Source organism: Falco peregrinus, chromosome 2, assembly GCF_023634155.1.
Source record: "Falco peregrinus isolate bFalPer1 chromosome 2, bFalPer1.pri, whole genome shotgun sequence".
NCBI classification, from domain to species: domain Eukaryota; kingdom Metazoa; phylum Chordata; class Aves; order Falconiformes; family Falconidae; genus Falco; species Falco peregrinus.
In genome coordinates this window covers 15,129,390-15,153,023 of record NC_073722.1, presented here as the reverse complement: position 1 = coordinate 15,153,023, position 23,634 = coordinate 15,129,390, and the positions used below count along the sequence as shown (strand labels likewise).

Genomic DNA, 23,634 nt, shown 5'->3' with positions numbered 1-23,634 from the left:
TACGCTATCCATCTGGCATTTGCTCTGACAGAAAAAAAAATAGAGCTGAAAAAGTCTGGAGAATCATTGAGCTACCAAAATAATGGCTCATTACAATATTTGGTACAGTCCAGCTCTTGTTACACCTCACTGTCCATGAGTGATAAGTATTCCTCCTCCCCATCCCACTGGTGCTAATATTTTCTTTTTCCCCATACCATCATCCTCTAGCTAGGAAGCATCATTAAGAAAAATTCAGAGAACCTTTTTCCCCATCTGTAACTAATTTAAAGTTCATAGCTTTTTTTTTCAAAACTGGAGGAAGGTTTGAGTGCTTGTTGATACCATTTGATTTAATAAGATATGACATCATCCTTTACAGCTCAGTTCATATATAAAATATTTGATACTTTCTGATGCAAATATTTGCACATCCTCGTGGGCTTCATTTAGCCCAAGTGGTTTTATTAGTTCTTATGTTTGTCTAGTGTGTCTTTATCTGTTCATACTAGTGTCCTTCAGGTTGCCTGTTCTCGGGTTTTTGGCTTTGGGTGTCACTTCTCTCAAAACGTTTGTAGACTTCCCCTCTCATAATATTTTAAAGTAGTAATTAAGTTTGCTGTGGATTACAGTTTAACTGCCACTGTGTTTCATTTAGGCTCGTATTCCCCCTCCAGATGTACTATTTTCTTGTTCAAAATCTTGGCCTGACATTTTAAAGTGGTACTCATTTGTTTCTCAAAATTGAAGGCAGATACAATATTCACAGCTGTAAAAGCCTGGTAGAGCTGCATTCATGCTTCAGTGAAGGAAAGTAAAGATGAACAGCTTCCAAACATTTCATAATTAGTAAACAATGCTATGGGCTGTTCTTGTTCTTGTCCCAGAAGTAGGGCAAGACCAAATGAACTCTTGCCTTGTCTAAAAAAGATCTACACTCTGGGGCCCTGCATGTGTTTGCTCCCCAATGTAGGCAGCCTGCCAGGCTCCACACAGAAGGAAGGTAAGTGTATCATCATAGGCATGGGAGGGAGCGAGATAGGGGACTGGGGCAGTGGAGCAAAGCTCTGAATTTTGCTCCTTGTACTTTCTATACCGCAGAGCAAAGTTGTTAGTCAAAGGCCCAAGACACCTAGGATTTGTTTGACTTAAAACCAGGCAGTGTGAATGTTGTCTTCAACTGTCATTCTTGGGACTTGCCAACAGCGAAATTAAATTTTAGGAAGACCATAACTACGGGGCAGTCATAGGCAGGGTCTGCACAGCATGCAGTTCTTACACTACATCTGTAACTACATCAGCATTTAAGGTGGTAGTTCTTACTTCCAGAGTACATCTGAACAGCATGAGATGGCAAGGGACTGGATTTAGCATCACTGTGAATCACTTCCAGTCCTGCATTCATATGAGCTGAATTACCAGCTTTAGAAGATTAGATGTGGATGGAGAAAGAACACAGGCAATGAAAATACCTTTATTCCATGTGTATATATAAATATGGAAAAAAGGTAAATAGTTTCTAGTCAATCCACTGTATTTCACATGAGAATAAGCTAAACTAGCATTAAAAAACCAAATCTTTTATAGTTTTGTCTGTACTTTTCTCAAACCCTTTTACTTACCAATAAAATTAAAATTATGAATTTTATTTCAGTCACGTAGTGCTTCCTTCCTATCACCTGTCAAGGCATTAGCTTTTCTGTAGTACTAGTTTCTGGCATTCTTCTTTTTTTCTTGGTTGTTAAACGCGTAATCTTCATCTTCAGTCATTCCTTTACGGAAATAAAAAATGAATGTCTACACCCTGAAGTCGTAAGGGGGGGGGGGGGGGGGATATGGGGGAACTTCAGGAATCTCTCGTCACAAACGTAATAGAAATGACAATCAAGCAAAGTGGGTTTTTTTAACCTTGCTGTGCGCAATCCCGCGCTACATTTGACGGCTCTTGAAGGCGGCCGTTAAGGAGCCGCGCTGGCAGGAGCAGTCACCCGGCAGCGGCCGGGGGCTCCGCCAATTCCCTCAGGGCCGCCCGCCAGCAGCGCGGGAAGGCGGCGGCGGCGGCGGCTCGCTCGCGCCCTCTGCGCATGCGTGATGACACCTGCCCGACACTAAGATGGCGGCGGCCGGGAGCGCGGGAGCGCCGTTCCGTGCGGAGCAGGTGATGGCCCCGGCGGGCTGGCCCGGCCGCAGGGGAACCCCTCCGTCATCCTGCTCCGCTGCTTTCCCTGCGCCTGGGCAGTGGCCCTGAGTCTCGCCCCGCGGGTGGGGCAGTGCCTGGCGGTAGCGCGGCCTGCGAGGCGTGCCGGTGGGGGCCGGCGCCCTCCGCCTTCCTGTACCCCCGGGCCCGCAGATCCATAGGGCCGTGCGGGCTGGTACGGCTGCCCATGGCTTTGCGTGCCCGTGTGTGCGTTACTGGTGCTCACTTGAGGCATGGGCGATGTTTGGTGGTTTTTTTAAGAAAAAAAAAAAGGGGGGGGGGGGAAGGGGCGGGAAGCGCCTGTTTGTGGTGGTGCTGTGTTTCTTGTAGGCCCTCACCGTGTAACCTTTGCTTTCTTCAGCTCTAGGATACATCTGCAAGTCCTGAAGGCGGCGTTGGGCCCTCTTACGTAAGCATTGAAAGTTAAAGTGGTAACCATGGCGGTTATAAAAGCGTGCATGTCCGTTCTGATAACTGACGTTTTCTTAAGGGGAAAAACAGTCATGTTGCCATGTGTACAATAAACCGTGAGCTTGTTAGGTCTTTTTTTCTGGGAGTGTTTGCTTTATGAAAGTAGCAGTGTTGAAGCAAAGAAGCTTTAACATGCAGATTTACTGGTTGATTATGAAACTTGGGAGTGCATGAACTTTAAGTGTGTAAAACTGTTTGGTCAGAGACGTGCTGAAATATGTATTATAGAAATTTTAAATTTTAAAAAGTGAAGTGTAACCTGTTTCCAGGACTTGGTCAAACATAAATGTGATGTGTGCTTGACTTGAATGGTGAACACTGACTTTAAAGTTCCTGGAATTATCGGTGGCATAAGGATGAGCATGTTTTTGAATGCTTAGAATTTTGAGGGAGGGTGTTTTTACTAATGCCAGCTAAAATTAAAACGTTTAATCTGTCAGCTTTTTGCGCAACCTTTCTGGTCTATAGTATACATTTTTTGATTATAAATACGTATTATGTTGGTTTTTTTTTTTAGGAAGAGCAAGTATTTACACCCCTCAGAATGCCCAACTCCAACGCTAAATTTCATTGTAACCACAGAGGTGGTCGGGAAGCTGGCAGACGGGAGTTGGTTTCCAGGTCTTTGCAGAGTGCTCAGCATTGCCTGGAGGACCAGGATTTTGGAACTGCATATGCGCATTATCTGCTAGTACTAAATCTAGCTCCTGAGTTAAAAACTAGTGTCAAGGTAAGTACTGTTTGAATTGCTTGAAACAATTTTATTTACTGTATTCCTCTTGAGGCTTTGTGACATTTTGTGCTTGTGATTTGTTCTGTGTAACTGATTTTCCTATTCAGTCTTCAAAGCCGAAAATGGTAATAATGGAGATGGCCAGTAACTTGTTTAATAAGATCTGTGTGCCTATGATAAGGGAATTGATAGACTTTCTTTTAGTCTGTGTGTCAAGTAAGTTTAATAAAAATAGGGCCTTGTTAGTATTGGCTTGTAATATTGCATGCATTAATATACATGCAGGCTCTTGTATACACTGGGTGATGATACTGTCTGTGTGGATATCTGAGAGCTTATTTCTGCTTCTTCAAGTGAATCATCTAACTTGGGATGACAGCAAATAATTGTACGCTGCTGCTTAGGGAAGTGAGGGTGTTCACTTGCATGTCAGGATAACTCTAGAAGTTTTCAGGGCTCAGTTCCCTACTTTGGTTTTCAGGGCTCGGTTCCCTACTACCAGCAACTCAGTGGTATGCATTTTATTTTCTAGGAAACGTTTCAGTTTACTCTTTTTAAATGGGCAGAAGAGCTAGATTCTCTGGCACGGATTCAAGATCTGTTTAACTGTTATGAACAAGCACTTGAACTGTATCCAAATGATGAAGTGATCTGTAATAGTATGGGAGAACATCTTTTCAGGTTTGTAGTAACGTATATTCAGTTTTTGTAAGGTTCGCATTTGGTATTGTATGTTAATAAGTCCCAGTTCAGTAGAGCACATAAAATGTGCTTAAAAAAAGTAAATGCAAGCATATACCTAATGCTGTATAGTATGTACTGTTGAACTACAAATCTGCTTGTCAGCTTAAAGCAGTCAATGCTAAAATAAATGTTGATAGTCACAGCAAAGGCCAAAAAAAAAAAGTCTTACTAAAGTAAAAACTTAAAAGTAAATGCACTGCCTCCAAATATTTTCTTACAATTTATTAAGGAATTACTGAAAAAAACCCAAAAAAAACCCAACCCAAAACACACCAAAGTTGTGTTAACTATTGTGGTAAATGTACAATTTTCGGAGTTCCTCCTTTTTTTCCTGTTAGATGTCTGAGAACTACTGCCTTTGAATACTGTCTTTTAATTCGGGTCCTTCTTGAGATCATGTGTAACAGACCTTTGAAGTGAAGAAGCTGGTCATGTATACTGTACTGTGTAGGGCTCTTTTTAAATAGTCTGAGCTTATGCTTATATTTATTAGTGTAAAGCCTTCTTTTCCTGCTTTCTCCAAACAATGCAAAACATGGTGCTTTGCTCAGGGTTCTAATTTCAGTTCCAGTCTTAAAATTCTTATAAGACTGGAAATTTAAGATTGAAATCGTAGCTCGTGGATCCAGATATTTTTAATTAGGTTTGCTTTTGTGATTAGTTTGGCTTTTTTGTTTTTAGGAACAACTCTCTTAGCATTGTATTAAAATGTATGTGTTTCTTGCATTTCATCAATTTTTGGTGTGATTTGAGAATATGCTATAGGTATCATAAAAACTTACTTCTAGTTCACAATTCACTTTCAGAATTGCCACTTAATGCAAGCGCTGGCAACACAGAATTGGGTTGGTTTACAGTATGTTCCAGTTAAATACGTTGAAGTGGTTTTGGGGTTTGTAGCATTCTCTCTGCTGAAAAATCTGCGAGAATGGATTGCAGAGTTGTGGCTGTCATATTGTTGCAGCAGGTTCTTGTAAAACCTGTTCTGGTTTGTGAAAGGATGTAGTGGATGAAGACTGGTGCACACAATGGTATTTTTCAATTATCTTTGTATTTTAAAGTGATTTGATGTAGAGCTGTAAATCATTCTTTTTCATAAGGTAATATTAATGTTTTTAAAGACAATCTTTCTAACTAATGCAAAATATTTCCGCTGTCTTTTAATTGATATAAGACCTCTTTACAGACCTGCGGATATTTATAGGTACTTGGCAGCTGAATGCATGCTTCCTATTTGTCATTTTTACTAATAGAATGGGCTTTAGAGATGAAGCAGCTGGATACTTTCATAAAGCAGTGAAGCTTAACCCAGACTTTGCTGATGCAAAGGAGAATTTTTACCGCGTTGCAAACTGGCTTGTGGAACGCTGGCATTTCATCATGCTCAACGATACCAAGAGGAACCTTACTTACCTGAAAGCAATTGAGAATGCTGTCTACTCAGGGTGCAAATCTGTCCTTGATATAGGAACAGGAACTGGAATTTTGAGGTGTGTCATAAGTGCATGTTTAATATGAACTTAATAGAAACATACTGGTTGTCTAACAAAATTTGGTTGCTAGTGAAAAAAATAGTTTACTTTCATGACTTTATTGAGACAAAACTTAAGGAAGAAAACAAAGCTTTCAGAAGTCAGTGAGTTTAGAGGTTAGTGTTTGGTCGTATTTTTTGAACCCTTTTTTTATTACTTGTTGCAGATGCTTTTTGTGCCAGTAACTGCTATATAAACAATTATTCATGTTGGTTTTGGAGTTGCAGTGTCATGTGTCCTGTCTTTTAAGTACTGGGTGGATTTAGCATAGCTGGAGGAGTATTCTTATGCTAGGGTTTGGGGTTTTTTTTGTGATAGTGTACCAAGAGGATATAAATTTCTCCTGTGTGAACACTGATACTGCAGAAATTAGTTCACTTAATGATGATTTTTAGACTTGAACTGTTTTCTTTAGAAATATGAAGCAGACATGGAAATCGAACTTAAAACTCAGTATCTTGTCATGCTTTACCCAAAATGATTGAAACTGAAGGGAAGACCTCTGATCTGATTCTTGTTTTTCAGTATGTTTGCAAAAAAGGCAGGAGCATCTTCTGTCTATGCCTGTGAATTATCAAAAACCATGTATGAACTTGCCTGTGACGTGGTGGCAGCAAATGACATGGAAAGAGAGATCAAACTTTTGCATCTGAAGTCACTTGATATAGAAATCCCAAAGCACATACCTGAAAGGTACGTTGTTGTGTTCTGTTGCGATACTATTTTTAATTTGCTCTTAATTTCAAGAAAATAGAAAATACCCTGTGATTTAAATAGGAAATAACTTTGCCTGGGATACTACCTATAACGTGAGGAGGTTCTCCGTATGTTTTGTTTTTATAGAGCAGTGCAAAATGATAACATGCTCTTTACATCACACTGGTAGATCAGCAGTGTCATAAATGAAGGCATTTACATCTTTGATGATGGGAGCTTTGGGGCATATAAAATTATATTGCAGCAATAGGAAAAGAGAAATTAGGTTACTACATCATGAAAGTGATTTTAACACACTTTCATACCTAACAACTTGTGGCTCACTTCTGTGGCCCACGAATAGGATGTAATAGGGCCTGCAAAGGAGCACTTTCTGGGACATACCAGACCCCTGCAACACCATGTCAACTTCTGCATTTGTCAGAGAGACTGGAAATTGCAGATTGACTGCCTCTTCTGATCAGGGAGTGAGGGAAAACCTCCCCTCCTCTCTGCCCCTTAAGGAGTGCTACTGTGTTTGCAGGTGAGAAGGTGCTACCTGGTGTGCATGGGTTCCTGGTGGCTGGGCTGACTCTAGCTGTCAATGTCAGCACCCTGCCATGGGAGGGATCCATAGGGCTTCTGATGTGATAGAGAGCCTAGAGCGTGGCTTTAGATAGTGGAGTAAAATTCAGTGGAAGGGTATTGCAATTTGTCCTGTGGGAATAGGTTTGGACTGAGCTTTTTGTTTGTATATACGCATCTGCTCACCTGCTTGTATAGCAGAGATCTGTGGGCTTTGGAAAATGAAGTAGCTTATTTTTCAAGTATTCAATAACATCTTCTAAAGCACAGGAAGAGCTACTGTGACAAATCAGCAGCTTGGAATTGCTCTTGGCAAACTGGAATTTGATCAGCATGACAGCTTTCAGTATATGTGATGGAGGCTTTTTATGCTACCCTGCTTCTCCTTGCTTGCTATCCCATTCAGCAGAGGTTTTTCAGGAGGCTCTGGAATTTTTAGCGCACACAAAATCTGAGGGGACTTTTGTTTTGGTATATGCAATGGACTGGTTTATCACTTCACCTCACTGCTACTCGGGATGCAGATTAAACATGGGAAGGAAATAATCCATTTCACTCTTAACTACTACTTTATTAAATGGTATCTGGTGATGGTACGGGTTTATAATCTGAAATGATGAAGCTCCCATGGTTTAGCATGCCAGTCCAGCCTTGTCTAGTTGTGGCAGCTGAGCTACAGTAACTGGTCATATGTGTCCTCCTAATTGTATATGATGAGTTACTGTATGTCACGTGTCAGGAATGAATTGTTACTGTTCTGGAAATGGCTTCTCTTATGCTGTATGTTTTTTGGGTTAAATCCAAAGGAATTTAACATTGTAGGGTCCATTAGTCTGCATAGTAATTTTACTGTGCTTTGATTATAGTTCTGGGGTGGGTTTTTTTTTAATTCCTTTTGAATACACACAGACACACATGGATACATACTCTTGCATAAAATTCAGACAAACCATGTATTTTGCAGTATTATTGGCTGTATGCCCAGGCTGAAACATCTTCCTGTTTTGGCTAGATACTTCCCACACAATTTATTTATAAAATGTTGAACAAGAAGCTTTATGGCAAACTCTTGATCAATATTTATTCTCTTTTATCTGCGTCTTGAGTAACTTCTACCAACAATTCAAAATGTGTCATCTGCTGGAAGAATTAAATTGCCCATCTGTATTGAAACTTCAGAGCACTGGTAAAAATTTCAGTTTGAGCTTACATTGGTATGGTGGGGTTTTTTTCTTTAGAAGAAAGAATGTTAACAGGAGTGTGTGTTATACATTCTATTTCACGGTGTTCTTTTTCTTATTTAGAGTTTCCTTGGTAGTCACAGAAACGGTTGATGCTGGATTATTTGGAGAAGGAATTGTGGAGAGCTTGATACACGCTTGGGAACATCTACTTTTAGAACCAAAGGTAGGTGCTGTGGTATGTATAAACAGGTTTCCTGTTTTGTTTGATATGTATTAGTGCATGCGTGTGTATTCACAGACATATGTGAATGAGGAATAACTATCTTCTAATTTTCCTACCAATTTAAATTTTTTAAATGAGTGATCTGGGTATGTTGGATGAATTTGATTTGGTGAAAGGCAATGAGACAGCTGCATAAGGCATACTTCTGTGACTTCGTGTTCTGAGTAGACAGGTACTTGCAATGCATGTTTCCCTGATGTAACCTTACATCATACACTCCTACATCATACGCTCTTGATCACAATTCATTCCTTTTTTCCACACATACTCCCCCGTTTTTCCCCACTACCTTTGTAAGTGACACCAAAAGGGTTTGTGGGTGTTTTAAAGGCACTGTTTTCCTGCAAGCTTGATTGCAACTCTGTCATTTTGAGATACCCAACTAGCAGCAGAAAGTCATGCCAGTCTAAGCAGGAAATACTGAGTTACGGTAAAATTATTTCTCATCTTAACACTAAGGAGTAGTCAACTATTATCTGATAAATATGCCATGTTCTTATGCTCTTCATTTATTTTTGCCAACTTTAAACGTTTTTTTAGAAGACTGAACAATTCCACTGGATCTGTGATTTTACTTCATGTATTTTGTATTTTAGCATACATTAAGCAAAGTAATATGACAGGGAGTCTTATATAGGTTAACCTCTGTTAGGTCTTAGGAAATAGAAGGACTTTGCTCTTACTTTGATGTGGCCTTGATTCCAGTTAATTTAAAAAAAGAAGTCTTATCTGGCTGAAACCTTTTGTATTGTATTGGACTGAAACTGATGACCTCTAGTGTTAAGTATAGGAATGACGCATAAAGGAAAGGCCCTCGAATGTTACAGTGTATTCTAACCGAATACAAATTAAAAAACACTTTTAGAGTTACATAGAGGAAGTAGTAGACTGAAAAGTAAAGCTGATGCATGGATTGCAGTATTTAAGAAACTCCTTTAATGGTTAACTGGAATGACAAAGACCGGGCTATACTAGTCACTAAGAACTCACTGATGTTTTCACTTTAATCCTGAATAGCTCATTAATATGTAACCTAGGCTTTGCAGTAACGATAAAAATAGGTTACTGTCTCACTGCATGTTGTTGTTCATGATTTCACAGCCTAAAAATCAAGATGTCCATACTGGAGACTATGGCAGAGTTATTCCTGCAAGTGCTATGATATTTGGGATGGCAGTGGAGTGCAAAGAGATACGTAGGCATCACAGGTATGTTTAAACTCCAGCACAGTTTGAACCCATATTTGTTACTTGGGAAGAGAAACCAGTGGCTTAAATTGAGGACTTTTCATTTACTGTCGCTTTATTTTTTGAATGGTTGGTTATCTGTTTCACTAAACAGATTTCTGCTCTTGCCCTCCCCACCACTTTTCCAGGCTCCCCCACCCTCCACCCCAGTTTTGTGGTTCAGACATTTTGGATCACTTCATCAGAAACTCTTGATTTTCAGTTATGCAGAATTACATGCCTCTATCACATACTAAAGAAATTTAATTCCTTAATAGTAAAATTATTTCTCAATTTTTCTATTGGAGATTCTTAGATTGACATGTGGCCTTTATCCTTATTTTGTATTTTTTATGATCTGCTCCATACCTTGCTGCTGGATTTTACCCTTTTAAAAGATGAGGACAGGATTTTGTAAAGCCTAAGTGTTAATAACTCCACCTAACATTGTCCTTCTGAATATGTGCCTTGCCTAATTCTGAACTAGCATACAGTAGGGTTTCTTTGCTGAGACCACTTCTGACTCTGTATCAATTACTTTCATACTCGTTTTTGTTCTTGTCTTCTAGAACAGCATCCCTTTATGGAGACAGTCTCTGTCTGAGAGGTTTGGATTTGGTGTATTTTGTTTAGGATTAATCTTAACTGCAAATAAAAGAAAACACTAACTTTTACAGGAGCTTCAGTGTACTGGATGAAAAATAGCCAGGCTGCATCAGTGATTTTTCTAATGCAGAGCTGGACAATGGCCAGAAAGAGACAGAAGTTCCCATAGTAAATAGTCATAGAAGAACTATTTTTCTAGGAGAATTTAATTATTCGTTAATCAGAAGATAGGTTTTTGCCTTGAAACATTGTATTGACTGTTCCTTACAAAATGGAAACAGGATGAAAGTTAATGTGTGGTTAACTTTGGATTGTTGAATTAACGATTTATTCTAATAGTGCAGCTTAAGGTCAGGTGGCTAGCAGGACTGAAATGATTGCCACAAATTAATTCTATGCTCTAGGAAGAAGAATATCACTTCTAAATTTTCTGCCTTTATAGTTTGAGATTCCTTTTTGCTCCGGTAAGAATACCTGTCTTAAGTCTATTTCAACAAGTACTGTTAAGATTTATGTAAAACACTTGCTTATTCTCATATTTAAACGATCCAGATCTCTTTGAATTATTCTGATGGACATGTGTCCATGTTTCCTTCAGTGTTTTCAAGATCTACAGCAAAACTTTGGGGCTTGGATATGTTTTTTTGAGCAGGATGCCTAATGAAATAGCATTGTGAAAGTACTCTCTTCTCATGCTTTTTTAATGATTTAGTAGTTTGTCTTGTACAATTAATGCAACTTTTCTTTGAGCTTTTCCTCATTATTTAAGTTGTTTTTTGAGAGGTTATAAGTAAGTAGATGTAGAGCCCAGAAATCTGTGAATACCTGTGGGGTTTCTTCCCTGTATATATTTAAAATTGTGCTTTAATCTGTCATCAAACACTGATTCATCTTGCTGAGGAAGGGAATTGCCTTTTCCTCCAGTCTTGCATATCACAGTTACCTGTGTCTGATCTTCTGCCTTGTATTCTGACCCTTTGTTTTAGCAGTTTTAAGTTACGCTTCATTTCATGTGCTCTGCTTGTTTTTAGGATTATTTTTTTTTCCAAGGATGTAGTGGAATTTAGATAAATCATACCAGTTTACTTATAATTCTTCTTCTGGTGCATGTGACAAAAAGTTTTGTGCTGGTTTACCCCTTATTGTAGCTTCGTTACTTGATGTTTTAGTGATAATTGTGATGCTTCTTTACTATAGCTAGTGCTGCTTATACCCATTGCTCATGTTCCCTAGAAGGACTGTAGGACCAAACTCTGTTGTGGTATTATGTTTTTTGGTGGGGTTTTTTTATGGTTAGCTTTACTTTTTCCTGAAGTCATTGCTCTATCTTTGAAGTGATTGTTCTGCATCCATATGAAATGTGTTTACTTTCAGAAGGACAAATGAACTGACAAATCTGTAAGCAGACTTGATTCCTACTAAGAATAAATCTAGACTTCCACAAAACTCTTTAAGATCCTAGAGTATACTACATACTGTTTTTCAAGTTTGAACTGCATGTCTTTCAAGAGTTATATATAACAGTAAGACAGTATTCTAAGAGAACATAGGTCTGCTCCATTAGTGCATCTGTATTTAAACCCATATTCTGACATATTTTATTCAAAATGATAATTTACTAATTTAAGTGACTGTAAGAATTGCAGGTTTCAGGGGTCTTTTTTTAATGTTTAATTTTTAGTCAGTTAGGCCCCAGAAAGAGAGGCAATAAAGTGGCTCTACATCTGTGTGTGTGCATTGAAGCCAGAAAGATTCATGATAATGAATAATAACAACTTGCTGACCTCTTCCACAATACAGGCTTCGTACAGCTGCTGTTCCATTTTAGTTGTAGTATTTATTTTAAAATAATACATGGATTCAGTTCCAAATGAAGAAGAGTACATTCTCATGCGTGTTGTTGAAATATCTGAGTTACTTCTCTGAGCAGGTGAGAGGATTGTAATTGTTGGTAATGGTGTATTTTCTAGTGTTTATTGTGAAGGACTTACTGCTTTGTGCTTGCTATACATCACATACACTTATATTGCTAGCCAATCTGCTCCAAAGATGGAGTTAGATTATTTTTTTTGTGTTTTAGCTACGTATAATGGTCAAAATATATTTGCCTAAGAAGCCAGGTTATGACAAAAAGTAGCTTACTTGGTTCTGTGATTGGGAGCTTCAAGGAGATGACCGTATCTGATGAAAATATTGTCACACAGTTTGTCTAGGCATACTTAGCTGTAGGGAGGGACAGCAGGTTCCTGAGAAAATGATTCAGAATTAAAAATAGTTCTAGAAATAGAAATATAATTAGTTTACATTTGAACTTTTGAGTGCTAGATCTCACTATAAGAATGTAGATCTGTTTGATAGCTGTCACTGAAATGGGAAGGACTGGCTTCTTCACAGTCAAATGTACTTCTTCAGAATAATTTACTGTAGCTTGTGCAAGATTAGTCTCATTTAACTTTCTGATTTGTACTTTGAAAATGAGAATATATCTTAAGTCCTCAAACCTGACATGGACAGCATTCAAGTAATTGTTTTAAAGCAGTTAAAGCATTTTTTCTTCTTTGAAGATTTTCATATAATGTTGTTTCTGGAAACCTAATTGATAATCTCTCTCACAAGAGAGAATGTGTCTATTTTGAATGTTCAAAGCCTTTTCCACAAGAAGTCAATGCTGGGATTTTCTTTGCAGCTACGTAACTATGAAAAGTGCCTTACTCTGCATAGATTGTGTTGGATAAGTATATAGAGGTACTGCAAAATGAAAGTTTTATGTCAAAGAGACTCCAAAAACGCATTTTCCTGTAGTGTATCTATCTTTGACTATCCTGTTCACCTGAAACACCTTCATTATCTGTCTAATGCAGAAGCAAGCTTTATTTGTTTGTATTATCACAGGGTATATTATTCTTTCTAGTGCTCTGTCAGGACTCAGTGAGTTGTGCTTAAGGTGGCAAAAAGTCTGTGGCCTTTGACAAAGGACGTAGTGGGCTTCTCAGTTTAGTGGCAGTATTCAGTTCTGATTCTTGAGAGTGATGTGCATTTTCAATGCTTTAGGGCTGCTCTGAACATAACAAACCACCCTCCCAGAATTGTTTTGCTATTTTTTTTTTCAGTTGTTCTATTCTTACACTCTGATAGTTTAAAAGTATTCAGCAAGCCTGGGAAGAATTTCCTTTGGGTTTTTTTGTCAAATTATTTGAAGTTTCATTTCTTCCCTTTTTTTCTTTACCCCTAGAGTGGGAATGCAAGAAGTTGCTGGTGTGTGCTTGTCGAATTCAGTGCAGTTCTTTAGTCCAACATACACTTCTGCTGGTTCAGAGGAAACTGTTGAACCTTACACCACTGAGAAGCTCAGTCGTATTCCTGGAGGTTACGTACCTCTGACAGAACCCTGTCAAATAATGACAGTAGATTTCAACAATCTGCAGGTAATGATTTTTTTTTTTAATGTCCTTTATAAGTAGTCTATTTATAAATAATGAGTCTCCCATATCTTTCTTGCTTTCTGGGTTCAATTTCAGAAAAGTTCACAAAAGCAAAGTTGGCAGGGCTGCACTGAAATCCTCTGGTGGTTTTGATGCTTGTCTGGTTGTGTGCTGGTGTGATCATATGATAGTCTATGAGTTTTTGAAGGGTGGGAGCGGTGGGGTTGTTTGTTGTAGTTTAGGGAGCTAAACTAGCTCACTATAGGATGAAACAACTGCCAGCCTCAGTACAGGGAGGAGGAGGAAGAATGCAATAGACCCTCTTAAATGATTTATGTAGTTGTGGAGCTGACTTTAGTTTATTCCTCAAATTCAGAGCCTTCAAATGGCTATTAAAGACAAAAGAAAAAGGATTTATTTTACATCTGGCGTAAAAATGTCTAAGTGTTGATGGGTAAGTGTAAAAGAGAAGTGAGATGAAGAAATTATCTTATCCTATTCAACCATTTTGATTCCACCCTTCAGCTCCTTTTGGTATCTTAAGATATTTCTGTTATATGGCATTCTAAAATATGGTAGCATTATTTTGTGTATCTTGCACAAAATACATTTGTATGTGTGTACTAAATAGGCCTGAACTGTAAGGCAAGAACCTCGGCCACTTGCAGCTGAGCACACTAAAAAGATGATATATCTGATCTTTGGTGTGTTTTTTGCTCATTGACCTGTGGTGAGGAGTTAGCATTGAGTCAGAGCTTAAAATAGATTCGGTTGTATAAATGAAATTACTCTTGGCGACTGCTGGCCAGGAATTGCAGTGTTTCTGAATCAATAGCTTTTCCTAGTTGGCTTGTCTGATACCCTGAGATAAAAAATGAAATAAGACAAAGCTCTTCAGTATATTACTGGGGGTGATCTTGGTGTCACCTGGTGTTACTTCTGCTTCTAGCATCAATAACAAACTATTACGCTCATCTGAGACATGCCTATTCTTAAGCATCTGCCTGTTGGCATACATGTAAAGATAATTTTAAAGTGTTCCTTTTATGCTGTGTTTCAGAACTGCTCCTTTTGAAGTTTCAATTAGACTAATGTAGTGTTCCTGTCATGAAATGGGAAGATACCATAAGTAAAGGGAAGGAATGCAGTTAGTTTATGTGGAAGCATTGGTTTGTTGTTACTTTGTCACTGCGCAAATACGGCAGTTCTAGATACTGGTAGGTTACTTTCAGTCTAGGTTTTTTTGTGGAACTTTATTTATTTACTTTTGTTATGACAACACCCGGATGTTCAATCAGTGCAGCTAAAAAAGAAAAAAGAATTATCTGTGCTCCTGTTGGAATAAAATAAATCTTATACTTACAAACACTAGGAGAATTACCTACTAAAGATTGAAATCCAGATAAGTCATTTAGCACTAGTTAAGTGATTTCAAAGACCTATTTTCTAAATTTGTATTTCAAAGAATGAGAGGCATGTTATATCTATTCTTCTTGTACTAACTATCCAGAACTAAAATGACAGAACTGAGGAACAGACATAAAATATGGTACAACAGTGTTTCTTAAATAGGAGTCTTCAAAGACATCAGTACTGATCAGAAATAATTATAGCAAGTCAAAATTAAAAGAAAAAAAAGCAGTTGAGTTGTGCTGATTACTTTATTACTGCTAATATTAGGAGCAGCAGTTCAGTTCCTCCCAGGCAGGGGAACAAAATGTGGCTATAATTACAGGCTGCAGACATTGCATCTAGCCAGGTACTACCTGTATGCATGTTTGTTGGCAGCAGATCAGTGCCACTGGGAGTGGAAGTGAGTGTTTACCTCAGCAGCCAATAATTAAAGCTCAGTCTCCCTTTTAGGCCCTAAGGGAACTGTGCTTTTGCCAACAATTACAGATTCTATTTCTCATGGGAAGCTACTGTATGGAATATTTGAGAAATTCTGGATCAAGACATAAGAAATTCGGGAACTGTAGTTTTTCTGTAGTTTTTCCTTCTATTTGTAGTCCCGTTTACTTTTTCTTAATGCAAGTTACCTTTTTCACATTCAGAGGATGTGTGTGGCATAGCATGATTTTGGGTTTTTACTGCCTATTCCTGCATCATTGCTTTATTTTCTTTGCTGTCTCTTTAACTACATTAGTTGATAAATTGCCTTCCTAATATGCTAGAGCTCTTTGAGTCCGTAATTGTCATAAATAATAGAAACAGGTTTATGCAGTGGACAAATGTGAAGAATAAATGTGGCATAAGCAGCATGGTAGAGAGCAGGGAAGACTGAAATAACTGCCTTCAAGTGTGTTTTTAAGTGCTGTGGGCCACAAGATAGGGATGTAATGTTACAGTTACTAGAACCAGTGGATGAGAACCTTGGGCCTGCTGCTTTTACAGAGTAATTAGGAAGAATATTTTTAATATCAAATACACTTCTAAACAGCTATAACTTCCCAGAAACTGAGAAACAGATGCATACTTGTGCTCTTAACGGCCTTGCTTCAAGGGGGTTGTTGCCAGCAAAGCTTCAATTTACTCTTCGCTCCAGTTGAGGATGTACAAAAAATAGTCAACAGCAAAGCACTTTTGAAGAGCAGTGAGATCTTATTATGAACTTTGTTAGCATCCAGTAATTTTAACACATACATTGTTCAGCTATCTTTCAATTGTGAGAAGAGGGGTAGACCAGCTGTTGGAGAATACCAAATGAGAATGAAGAGGGAAAAATAAAAAAATGCGTTATGCGAGAGCTACCCATGTTCTTAGGGTGGAACTGTTCCTTTGCCCTGTGGCTCAAAACTTAGAGAGGATGAATGTTTACATAAGCAGATCTGGAAGCTGATAAATGCCTAGGAATGCTGTTACGAAGCAGAATGGTTGTGACTGAGACAATCTTTGGTCCCTAGTGCTTGACCTCCTTTTAATTGTTTTATGCCAGAATTGTCTAATTGGAGAATTTATAACCTGATGTCTTCAGGGGAGATCTTAGTTCTTATCAGTAGTGAAATACTCTGTGCCTGATATTTTGCACAAAGCCTATAGCCCAGGTAGCAGAGAAAATATCGTCAATGATGTGTGACTTTGGTTTTGTAATGATTTTGCTGAGCCTCTGTTTGAGCAAATTTAGTGCTTACATACAGTATTTCTAGAATTGATTTAACACAGGTTTTAAGTGAAGGATATGCCTAAGCATTGGCCTGAATCTAGCCCAAAAGACTGGCTCAGTTTTTATTACTTCTCATATGACAAGCCTTGCCAGTCTAAAGCCTTTCTTGCAGTTTTCAGTGTATGTTCTTAGATGTAGGCATGGTTGTTTTAATGGCTGATGGATGCAGGTTGGTCATATGGGTAATTGCATTTGCATGTGGGAACACAAGTCCATGTGCTAGTGAGTACTAATGATAATAGGTATTGTAGTGGCTTGTTAATTTCAGGTTTCTGTTGGGTGTCCTTATGGATAGGTGCAGAAATTTGGGTAACTTTGTATAATTTTTTTTATCATTATTTATGGAAAGAAACTGTTACACAATTATTTTTTTTCCCCTCTTTCTATTCTGGTCAGGAACTGAAAAGCCTTGCATCTAGAAAGCCCTGGAAGCTCAGTCTGCCGGTCACTGAAGGAGGAATACTAGATGCTGTTGTGGTGTGGTTTGTATTACAGCTCGATGATGAGCATGCTCTGTCTACAAGTCCCAGTGAGGAAACATGTTGGGAACAGGCAGTCTATCCTGTGCAGGGCCTCCTTGGTATGTCCTGTGGATTTTCTTGTTGTGGTATATTAGCTTGGTTTTATTTTGATTTTGAGCTAGTTAGGTTATTTCAGAGATTAGGAAGTGGCAGCAAATACGATTAGAAGTTCAATAGCAGGTAGCTGTGAGATGGCTCCCAATTGTGTTTCTGGATCTGTAGTCCACAGTCCCTGCATTGAGGCTTGTTCATGGGACTCTGTTATGAAGTAGATAAGGGATCTGCTTAGAATGAGGGACAACGCTTTTCCTTAAGTTGGGGGGGGGTTTCTAAACTGAATTAAATGCATTGTGGAGCAACTCCAAAAAGTGGGGCTACTGACTGGCTCTACCTAGTCAAGATACAACTTGCAAAAAGGAAGTGGGGGAGGTGATGTAGGAATTTCTAGCTGCTGCTGCCACAAAACTAAACATTCCCACATACCACTCACCCCCATTTTGGACTCCAGTACTGTTCCGCACACACCGTGGCAGTGTCGTTTCCAGCAGCCTCTACTCTTCATCTATCCATTTTCCATTGTCCTGTTTTAGAATCTTAGAATATCTTGAGGTGGAAGGAGCCCGTAAGTATCGTTGAGTCCAAACTCCCTACTCCTTGTGGGACTACCTAAAACTAAAGCATGTGATTAAGAGCATTGTTGCTGTGCTTGGTGCTGTGATCACTTCCTTGGGAATTCTGGTCCAGTGACTGCCCACCCTCAGTAAACAACCTTTTCCTAAGGTCCAGTCTGAATTTCCCCGATGCAGCTTTGTACCATCCCGATGTGTTGCCCCCACTCCTCCCTTTCCGTTGCCCCCACTCTGAGGAAGTTGTAGACTGTGATGAGGTCACCCCTCAGCCTTCTCCAAGCTGAACAAATGAAGTGACCTCAGCTGCTCCTTATGAGTCTTGCCCTCAAAGAGTTTTACCATCTTGGTCATCCTTCTGTGGACATACTCTTCACAGTTTGATGTCCTTCTCATATTGAGGTGTCCAAACCTGCACACAGTACCAGAGGTAGGGCCACACCAGTGCAGTGTGGAGTGGGACAGTTGCCTCCGTTGACTGGCTAGCCGGGCTGTGCTTGATGCTGTCCAGGACACAGATGGCCCTTTTTGCTGTCAGGATACACTGTTGACTCATACTCAGTTTGCCATTCACCCAGACCCCCAGGTCTCTTTCTGTGGGGCTGCTTTCCAGCCTCTCACCCTCCAAATGGTACGTATAACCAGGATTAACTCGTCCTAGGTGGGGAATCTGGTGCTCGCTCTTGTGAAATTTCATGCGGTTGCTAGTTGCCCTGCTCTCTAGTCTATCCAGATCTCTCTGTAAGGCCTCTCTACCCTCAGGTTAGTCCACAGCTGCTCCTAATTTAGTATCGATAGACAGTAGGGGCAGCTGTGCCACGGACAGGTTCAGCTGAAAGTGTAGAGGGGAGATACAGACTACATTGCTATTGATAGAAATGGTTGTCAAACTGCAGCATTTTTTATTTTGAAATTCTGGTCTGTATCAGTGGATTTACTTTCTTAGCATACATAGAGAGTGTCTGAAGACCACCTTGACCTGTACACTGTAAATACTCCAGTAAAATTTATTTTGAATAAATTACCCTTTCTAAACCATAGCTGTTGTTTTCCATGTAACTACAAATTTACCTTCCTCTGGAGGTATTAAAGTGTAGATATTTAATATTTAGCATTTTAAAACAAAAGCGATTTCTTTACTAGTATGTCCTTTTTTTTTTCTGTTCTGCTGTTAACAGAACACTTAAAGTAGTGTTTATTTATCATGAAGAGGCTTATTTTGAGTATAAATGGAGTTTGCCTAGTGTGGGACAGTTTTAAGGCGAATTTTAATGCACAATCGCAGGTTTCAGCTTGTGGGCTACAGACAAGCAATTTTTTCATACACACAAGTAACAACTAAGGAGAAAATGAGATAATGGGGGTGTTGTGGGGTTGTTTGGTTGTTTTTTTTTTTTAAAGTACTGTATGTCTGCTTCGTTGCTGTTTTCAGTAAAGTAACTGATGTGACTTTTTTTGTGATGTTTTGCCAAGATTATTCTGTGAAGACTGGAGATACTGTGATGATGGAAGTTTGCTGCCAAGACTGCTACTTGAAGATCCAGAAAATTTCCTCTTTGACTTCAGAGTGTGAGATGGATTTCAGTGACAGAGATGACACACAGAGTTTGGGCAATGAGGCTGAATTATGTAATGCTCTGGCTGGTCTTCAAACAACTAGCGAACAGGATGGCAACGGTCAAGTATGTGTATTGGAATCCACAGAAATAGCCCTGCTGAACAACATACCATACCATGAATGCTTTAAAGCTGCTATGGGCAAAGTGCTGCTGTCGTTAAATCCAAGTAAGGACTTGCAGTCAATGGATGTCGATGGACATGGCAGTGGGATGAACCTCCAAGAGAATCAAAACAAGAGCTTTCTAGATGTGGCTTCTAATCCTTTGTACATTTTGGATGTGTCTGAAGGCTTCTCCATCCTGCCAATTATAGCTGGCAAACTTGGACCAGTTAGAACCTACAGTTCTGTTGAGAAAGAACAGCATCAGGCAGCACTTAATGTAATTTCAGAAGCTAACCATTTCCCTAAGGAAACATTAGAGTTTTGGCTCAGCCACTTAGAAGATGAAAGTGTGGTGTTACAGAGACCCAAATCAGACAAGTTGTGGAGTATTATTATTTTGGATGTTATAGAGACATCAGGTTTAATCCAGCAGGAGGTGATGGAAAAGGCTGCAATATCCAGGTACTGTATAAACGGGCAAAAGTATTCCTAGGAATCTGAAATTACCTGAAAACTTCTAAAAATACTTCTAACTACAGAATTACTGTCATGTTGGTTCTGTAGAGCAGGAAAAGCATGTTTTTTGACTAGATTGAACCTTACAGAGTGTTATGAGCGTGATCATTGTATACATATAAGTTTATAAAAAGTGTCAAGATTTCACTTTCATATATTACTTCATGTTTTGTATGCAAGAATATGAATGGAAGGTCTTATTGCTTGTTCTGTCAGAAGTTCCCAGGATAGCCAGCATCTTAGTGATAACTGAGGTAGCTTCTTTTAGTGCAAGGTCACAAAAACCCAGATTCACATATGTGTCGGAACTGTGGTTGGAACAAACTGGTACTGCTAAAAGACAAACACATGGTGTTAGGCCAGCCATGGAGGCAGCAACGAAGTTATCCACGGCAGGAGGGATGGGAAGGAATGCAGCGAAAGAGAAATGAAATAATGGAAACGGGTAGCAAAAAAAGTAAATGTCAATCCCCTTTTGTGGGGCTAGGGAATCTTCTCTGTTCATCTCCATGCTTAGTGATGGCAGAATATTCCAGATGATTTATGTTCATTACATTTTCTATGTGTTTAATAAATCTTTAGATGACTTTTTTTTTGCTCTAAGAACAAATGGGAAATTACTCTGACTTTTGTCATTTGCAGACTCAAATCTGTTTGCATGAAAATACATTGAATAGTGCAGTGCTTAGCTACCCGATTGCTATGAAAAGAGGCCTGCTGTAGGAAAAGGAGACTTAAAACAATCTGTGGTGAACTGGAGATGTATAACATACTGAATGAAAGTTTCTGTTATATTGCTGCTCTCAGCAGTGGGATATTCTGTAGCAGAAGACCAAGCAAGGCTCAGGTATTTTTTTTCAGGAAAAAAAATGCTGTCTCCTGTATTGCTGTCAATTTTGGTTAAACGCTTAAAGAAGGGCAACTTAAATTCTCATCAGGTTTTGTTTCTCTGTCGCTGTCATAGAATCACAGAATCATTTGGGTTGGAAGGGACTTAAAGATCATCTAGTTCCTACACCCCTGCAGGCAGGGACACTTTCTGTTAGACCAGGTCACTCAAAACCACGTCCAACCTCAGCTTGAACACTTCCAAGGATGCCCAGCTTCTCTGGGCAACCTGTTAGTGTCTCGCCACACTCACAGTAAAGAATTTCTTCCTAATATCTACATCTACCCTCTTTCAGTCATAAGCCATTACCCCTTGTCCTATCACAACAGGCCCTACTGAAAAAGTTTTTATAAGCCCCTTTAGGTACTGGAAGGCTGCTATAAGGTCTCCCTGGAGCTTTCTCTTATCCAGGCCCAACAACCCCAACGGTCTCAGCCTATCTTCATAGGAGAGGTGCTCCAGTGGCCCTCCTCTGGACTCATTCCAACAGCTCCATGTCCTTTGTATGTTGGGGGCCTCAGAGCTGAATGCAGCACTCCAGTTGGGGTCCCATGACAGTGGAGCAGAGCAGGAGAATAATCTCCTTTGACATGCTGATTGCACTTCTTTTGATGCAGCCCAGGTTTTGGTTGGCTTTCTGGGCTGCAAGCACACCATTATTGGGCCACGTTGAGCTTTTTGTCCACCAGCACCTCCTGAAGGCTGCTCTCAATCCCCTCTCTGCCCAGCCTGTATTTTCTGGGGGTTGCCTCGACCCAGGACTTCGCTGCCTACTTAACCAGTGCTCCCCAGCACTATGTACTTCCTGACTTTCTTTCATTAAGCATTTCTGCAAGTCCTCTGGTATTAAGTGCTGGGGCCATAAATAAAGCCCATCTTCAAGTGTTAGTGTATCCAATAAGGATACTGAGAAGAGATTACTTAGTCCTAGTACTATTGACAGATTTTCTTTTTTTTGTACGATACCGCTGTCTGGCCAAATGGGATCAAACTCAAATGCTTCTGAGCACTTGACTGCAGAGGAGGAACTAGTGCGCCTTTCTTAAATGTACTTGATGACCTTTCATTCTTGTTGAATGGTATGCTTTAGAGGTGAAATCTCTCTCATTTTGCAGATGTTTACTTCACAGTGGAGGAAAGATTTTCCCACAGTATGTTTTGGTGTATGGGATGCTTGTAGAATCGGAGTCTCTGTTGCTGGAGAGTGCTGTTCAAGGAACAGAACCAACTCTTGGGTTTAATGTAGCCCCTTTTATCAACCAGTTCAAGGTATGATGTTGGTGGGTGTCTTCCAGACATACTTCAAAACCCTGCAGCTGTCTAGCTGTTTTGTTTTGGTGTGAACTGCAAGGAAACTGAAGACCTCACAAGTTTTGTATTGTTCAATTTAGCATGAGAGGTTTATGTGACCAGACAGGGACCTAGATAAACTAAAATGGGTAATACTTGTTTTAAAACTGGTGGGGGAATCATCTGAGTAATAAGATGCAGTATTACTGTATAGAGGAGTGGCTGTGCTGTTACTACCTCTTTCATCACTTTGTATCCCAACAGTCACATTTCAGAAGGGATTAGAAGGGTGTATTTTGCATTTTGGCTGGCATTACAGTAATTACTAGAATCTTCTGCATTATAATTAAGTCTTCTAACTCTTCACTTTTTAATGGCTATTGATGTCTAAATATGTTATATACTCCTAGGTACCTGTTCGTGTGTATTTGGATCTCTCCACATTACCGTGTCTACCCTTGAGCAAGCCAGCAGAGCTTTTAAGGCTTGATCTCATGAACCCTCTGTTGAACAGCTCTAGCAGAGAAGTGAAGGTAAGTTGCATATATGTAAAGTTAGAGGTGCACTTAACTGCTGTTCTGCAGAGCTGCTCGTTAATTGCTCACCTTGGCTGAAAACTTCAATACAGAATTTACTTGTCTGCAAGTATCTGTGAAGTAGATTGAAATGGTGATGATGGAAAAAAAAACCTACTGTATTTTCTTAGTTCTTTGAAAAGGGTTAACTGACTTAATATTTTAAATATTTTTAGGTACATATCTGTAAGTCTGGCCAAGTCACTGCAGTTCCCTTCTGGTATCACATACATCTAGATGAAGACCATAGCTTGAACACATCTGATGAGTCCTCGCACTGGAAACAAGCTGCAGTTGTTCTTGATGAGCCCATCCAAGTTCAGGCTGGAGATGAGCTTGTGCTTGATGTTCAACACCATAAAAGCAACATTAGTATTACAGTTAAACGGTGAAGAATGTTGTGTACAACCTGATTTATGGTTAATTGCATATAGACTGTTCATAACATCACAGATGTTAACTTATATTAAATTCTAAATTTTATCTACTGATCCAGCAGGCTCTTGTGTTGCTTGAATTGTAAATACTTAAGGTCCACTGAGGGACTAAAACTTGCACTATTAAGGGTACTTTGCCAAGCAGTTGGGGAAGGTGCTGTCTACACTACAGCAAAAAACCTGGTTGCTACATATTGCAGCAATTAAGGCAGCAAGAGAAGTCTGCTCCTACTGCT

The 23,634-nt window shown here is 39.4% G+C and overlaps 1 protein-coding gene across 2 annotated transcripts; it reads left to right on the top strand.

Annotated features, from left to right (window-relative positions):
• The first annotated feature begins 2,053 nt into the window (after window positions 1–2,053).
• On the top strand, window positions 2,054–23,449 carry PRMT9 (protein arginine methyltransferase 9). Of its 2 annotated transcripts, none has more exons than XM_055795062.1 (14): window positions 2,054–2,137; window positions 2,538–2,585; window positions 3,165–3,377; window positions 3,913–4,061; window positions 5,378–5,614; window positions 6,182–6,349; window positions 8,242–8,344; window positions 9,506–9,612; window positions 13,469–13,661; window positions 17,218–17,401; window positions 19,442–20,153; window positions 22,212–22,365; window positions 22,797–22,919; window positions 23,138–23,449. In XM_055795062.1, exons 3-14 carry the CDS (start codon window positions 3,192–3,194, stop codon window positions 23,351–23,353), a joined length of 2,532 nt encoding a protein of 843 aa, XP_055651037.1. In that variant the 5' UTR covers window positions 2,054–2,137; window positions 2,538–2,585; window positions 3,165–3,191; the 3' UTR covers window positions 23,354–23,449. The 2 variants fall into 2 exon arrangements, with proteins under 2 accessions (XP_055651037.1, XP_055651038.1); XM_055795063.1 differs by having other exon boundaries at window positions 2,130–2,241.
• The last annotated feature ends 185 nt before the right edge of the window (window positions 23,450–23,634 follow it).

What these genes read in the sequence shown, in the direction of transcription:
- PRMT9 (XM_055795062.1), top strand. Translation starts at nt 3,192, where the DNA reads ATGCCCAACTCCAACGCTAAATTTCATTGTAACCACAGAGGTGGTCGG. An exon ending in ATCTACTTTTAGAACCAAAG is followed by an intron (nt 8,345 to 9,505) that starts GTAGGTGCTGTG and finishes ATGATTTCACAG; the next exon opens with CCTAAAAATCAAGATGTCCA. An exon ending in CTTTTATCAACCAGTTCAAG is followed by an intron (nt 22,366 to 22,796) that starts GTATGATGTTGG and finishes ATATACTCCTAG; the next exon opens with GTACCTGTTCGTGTGTATTT.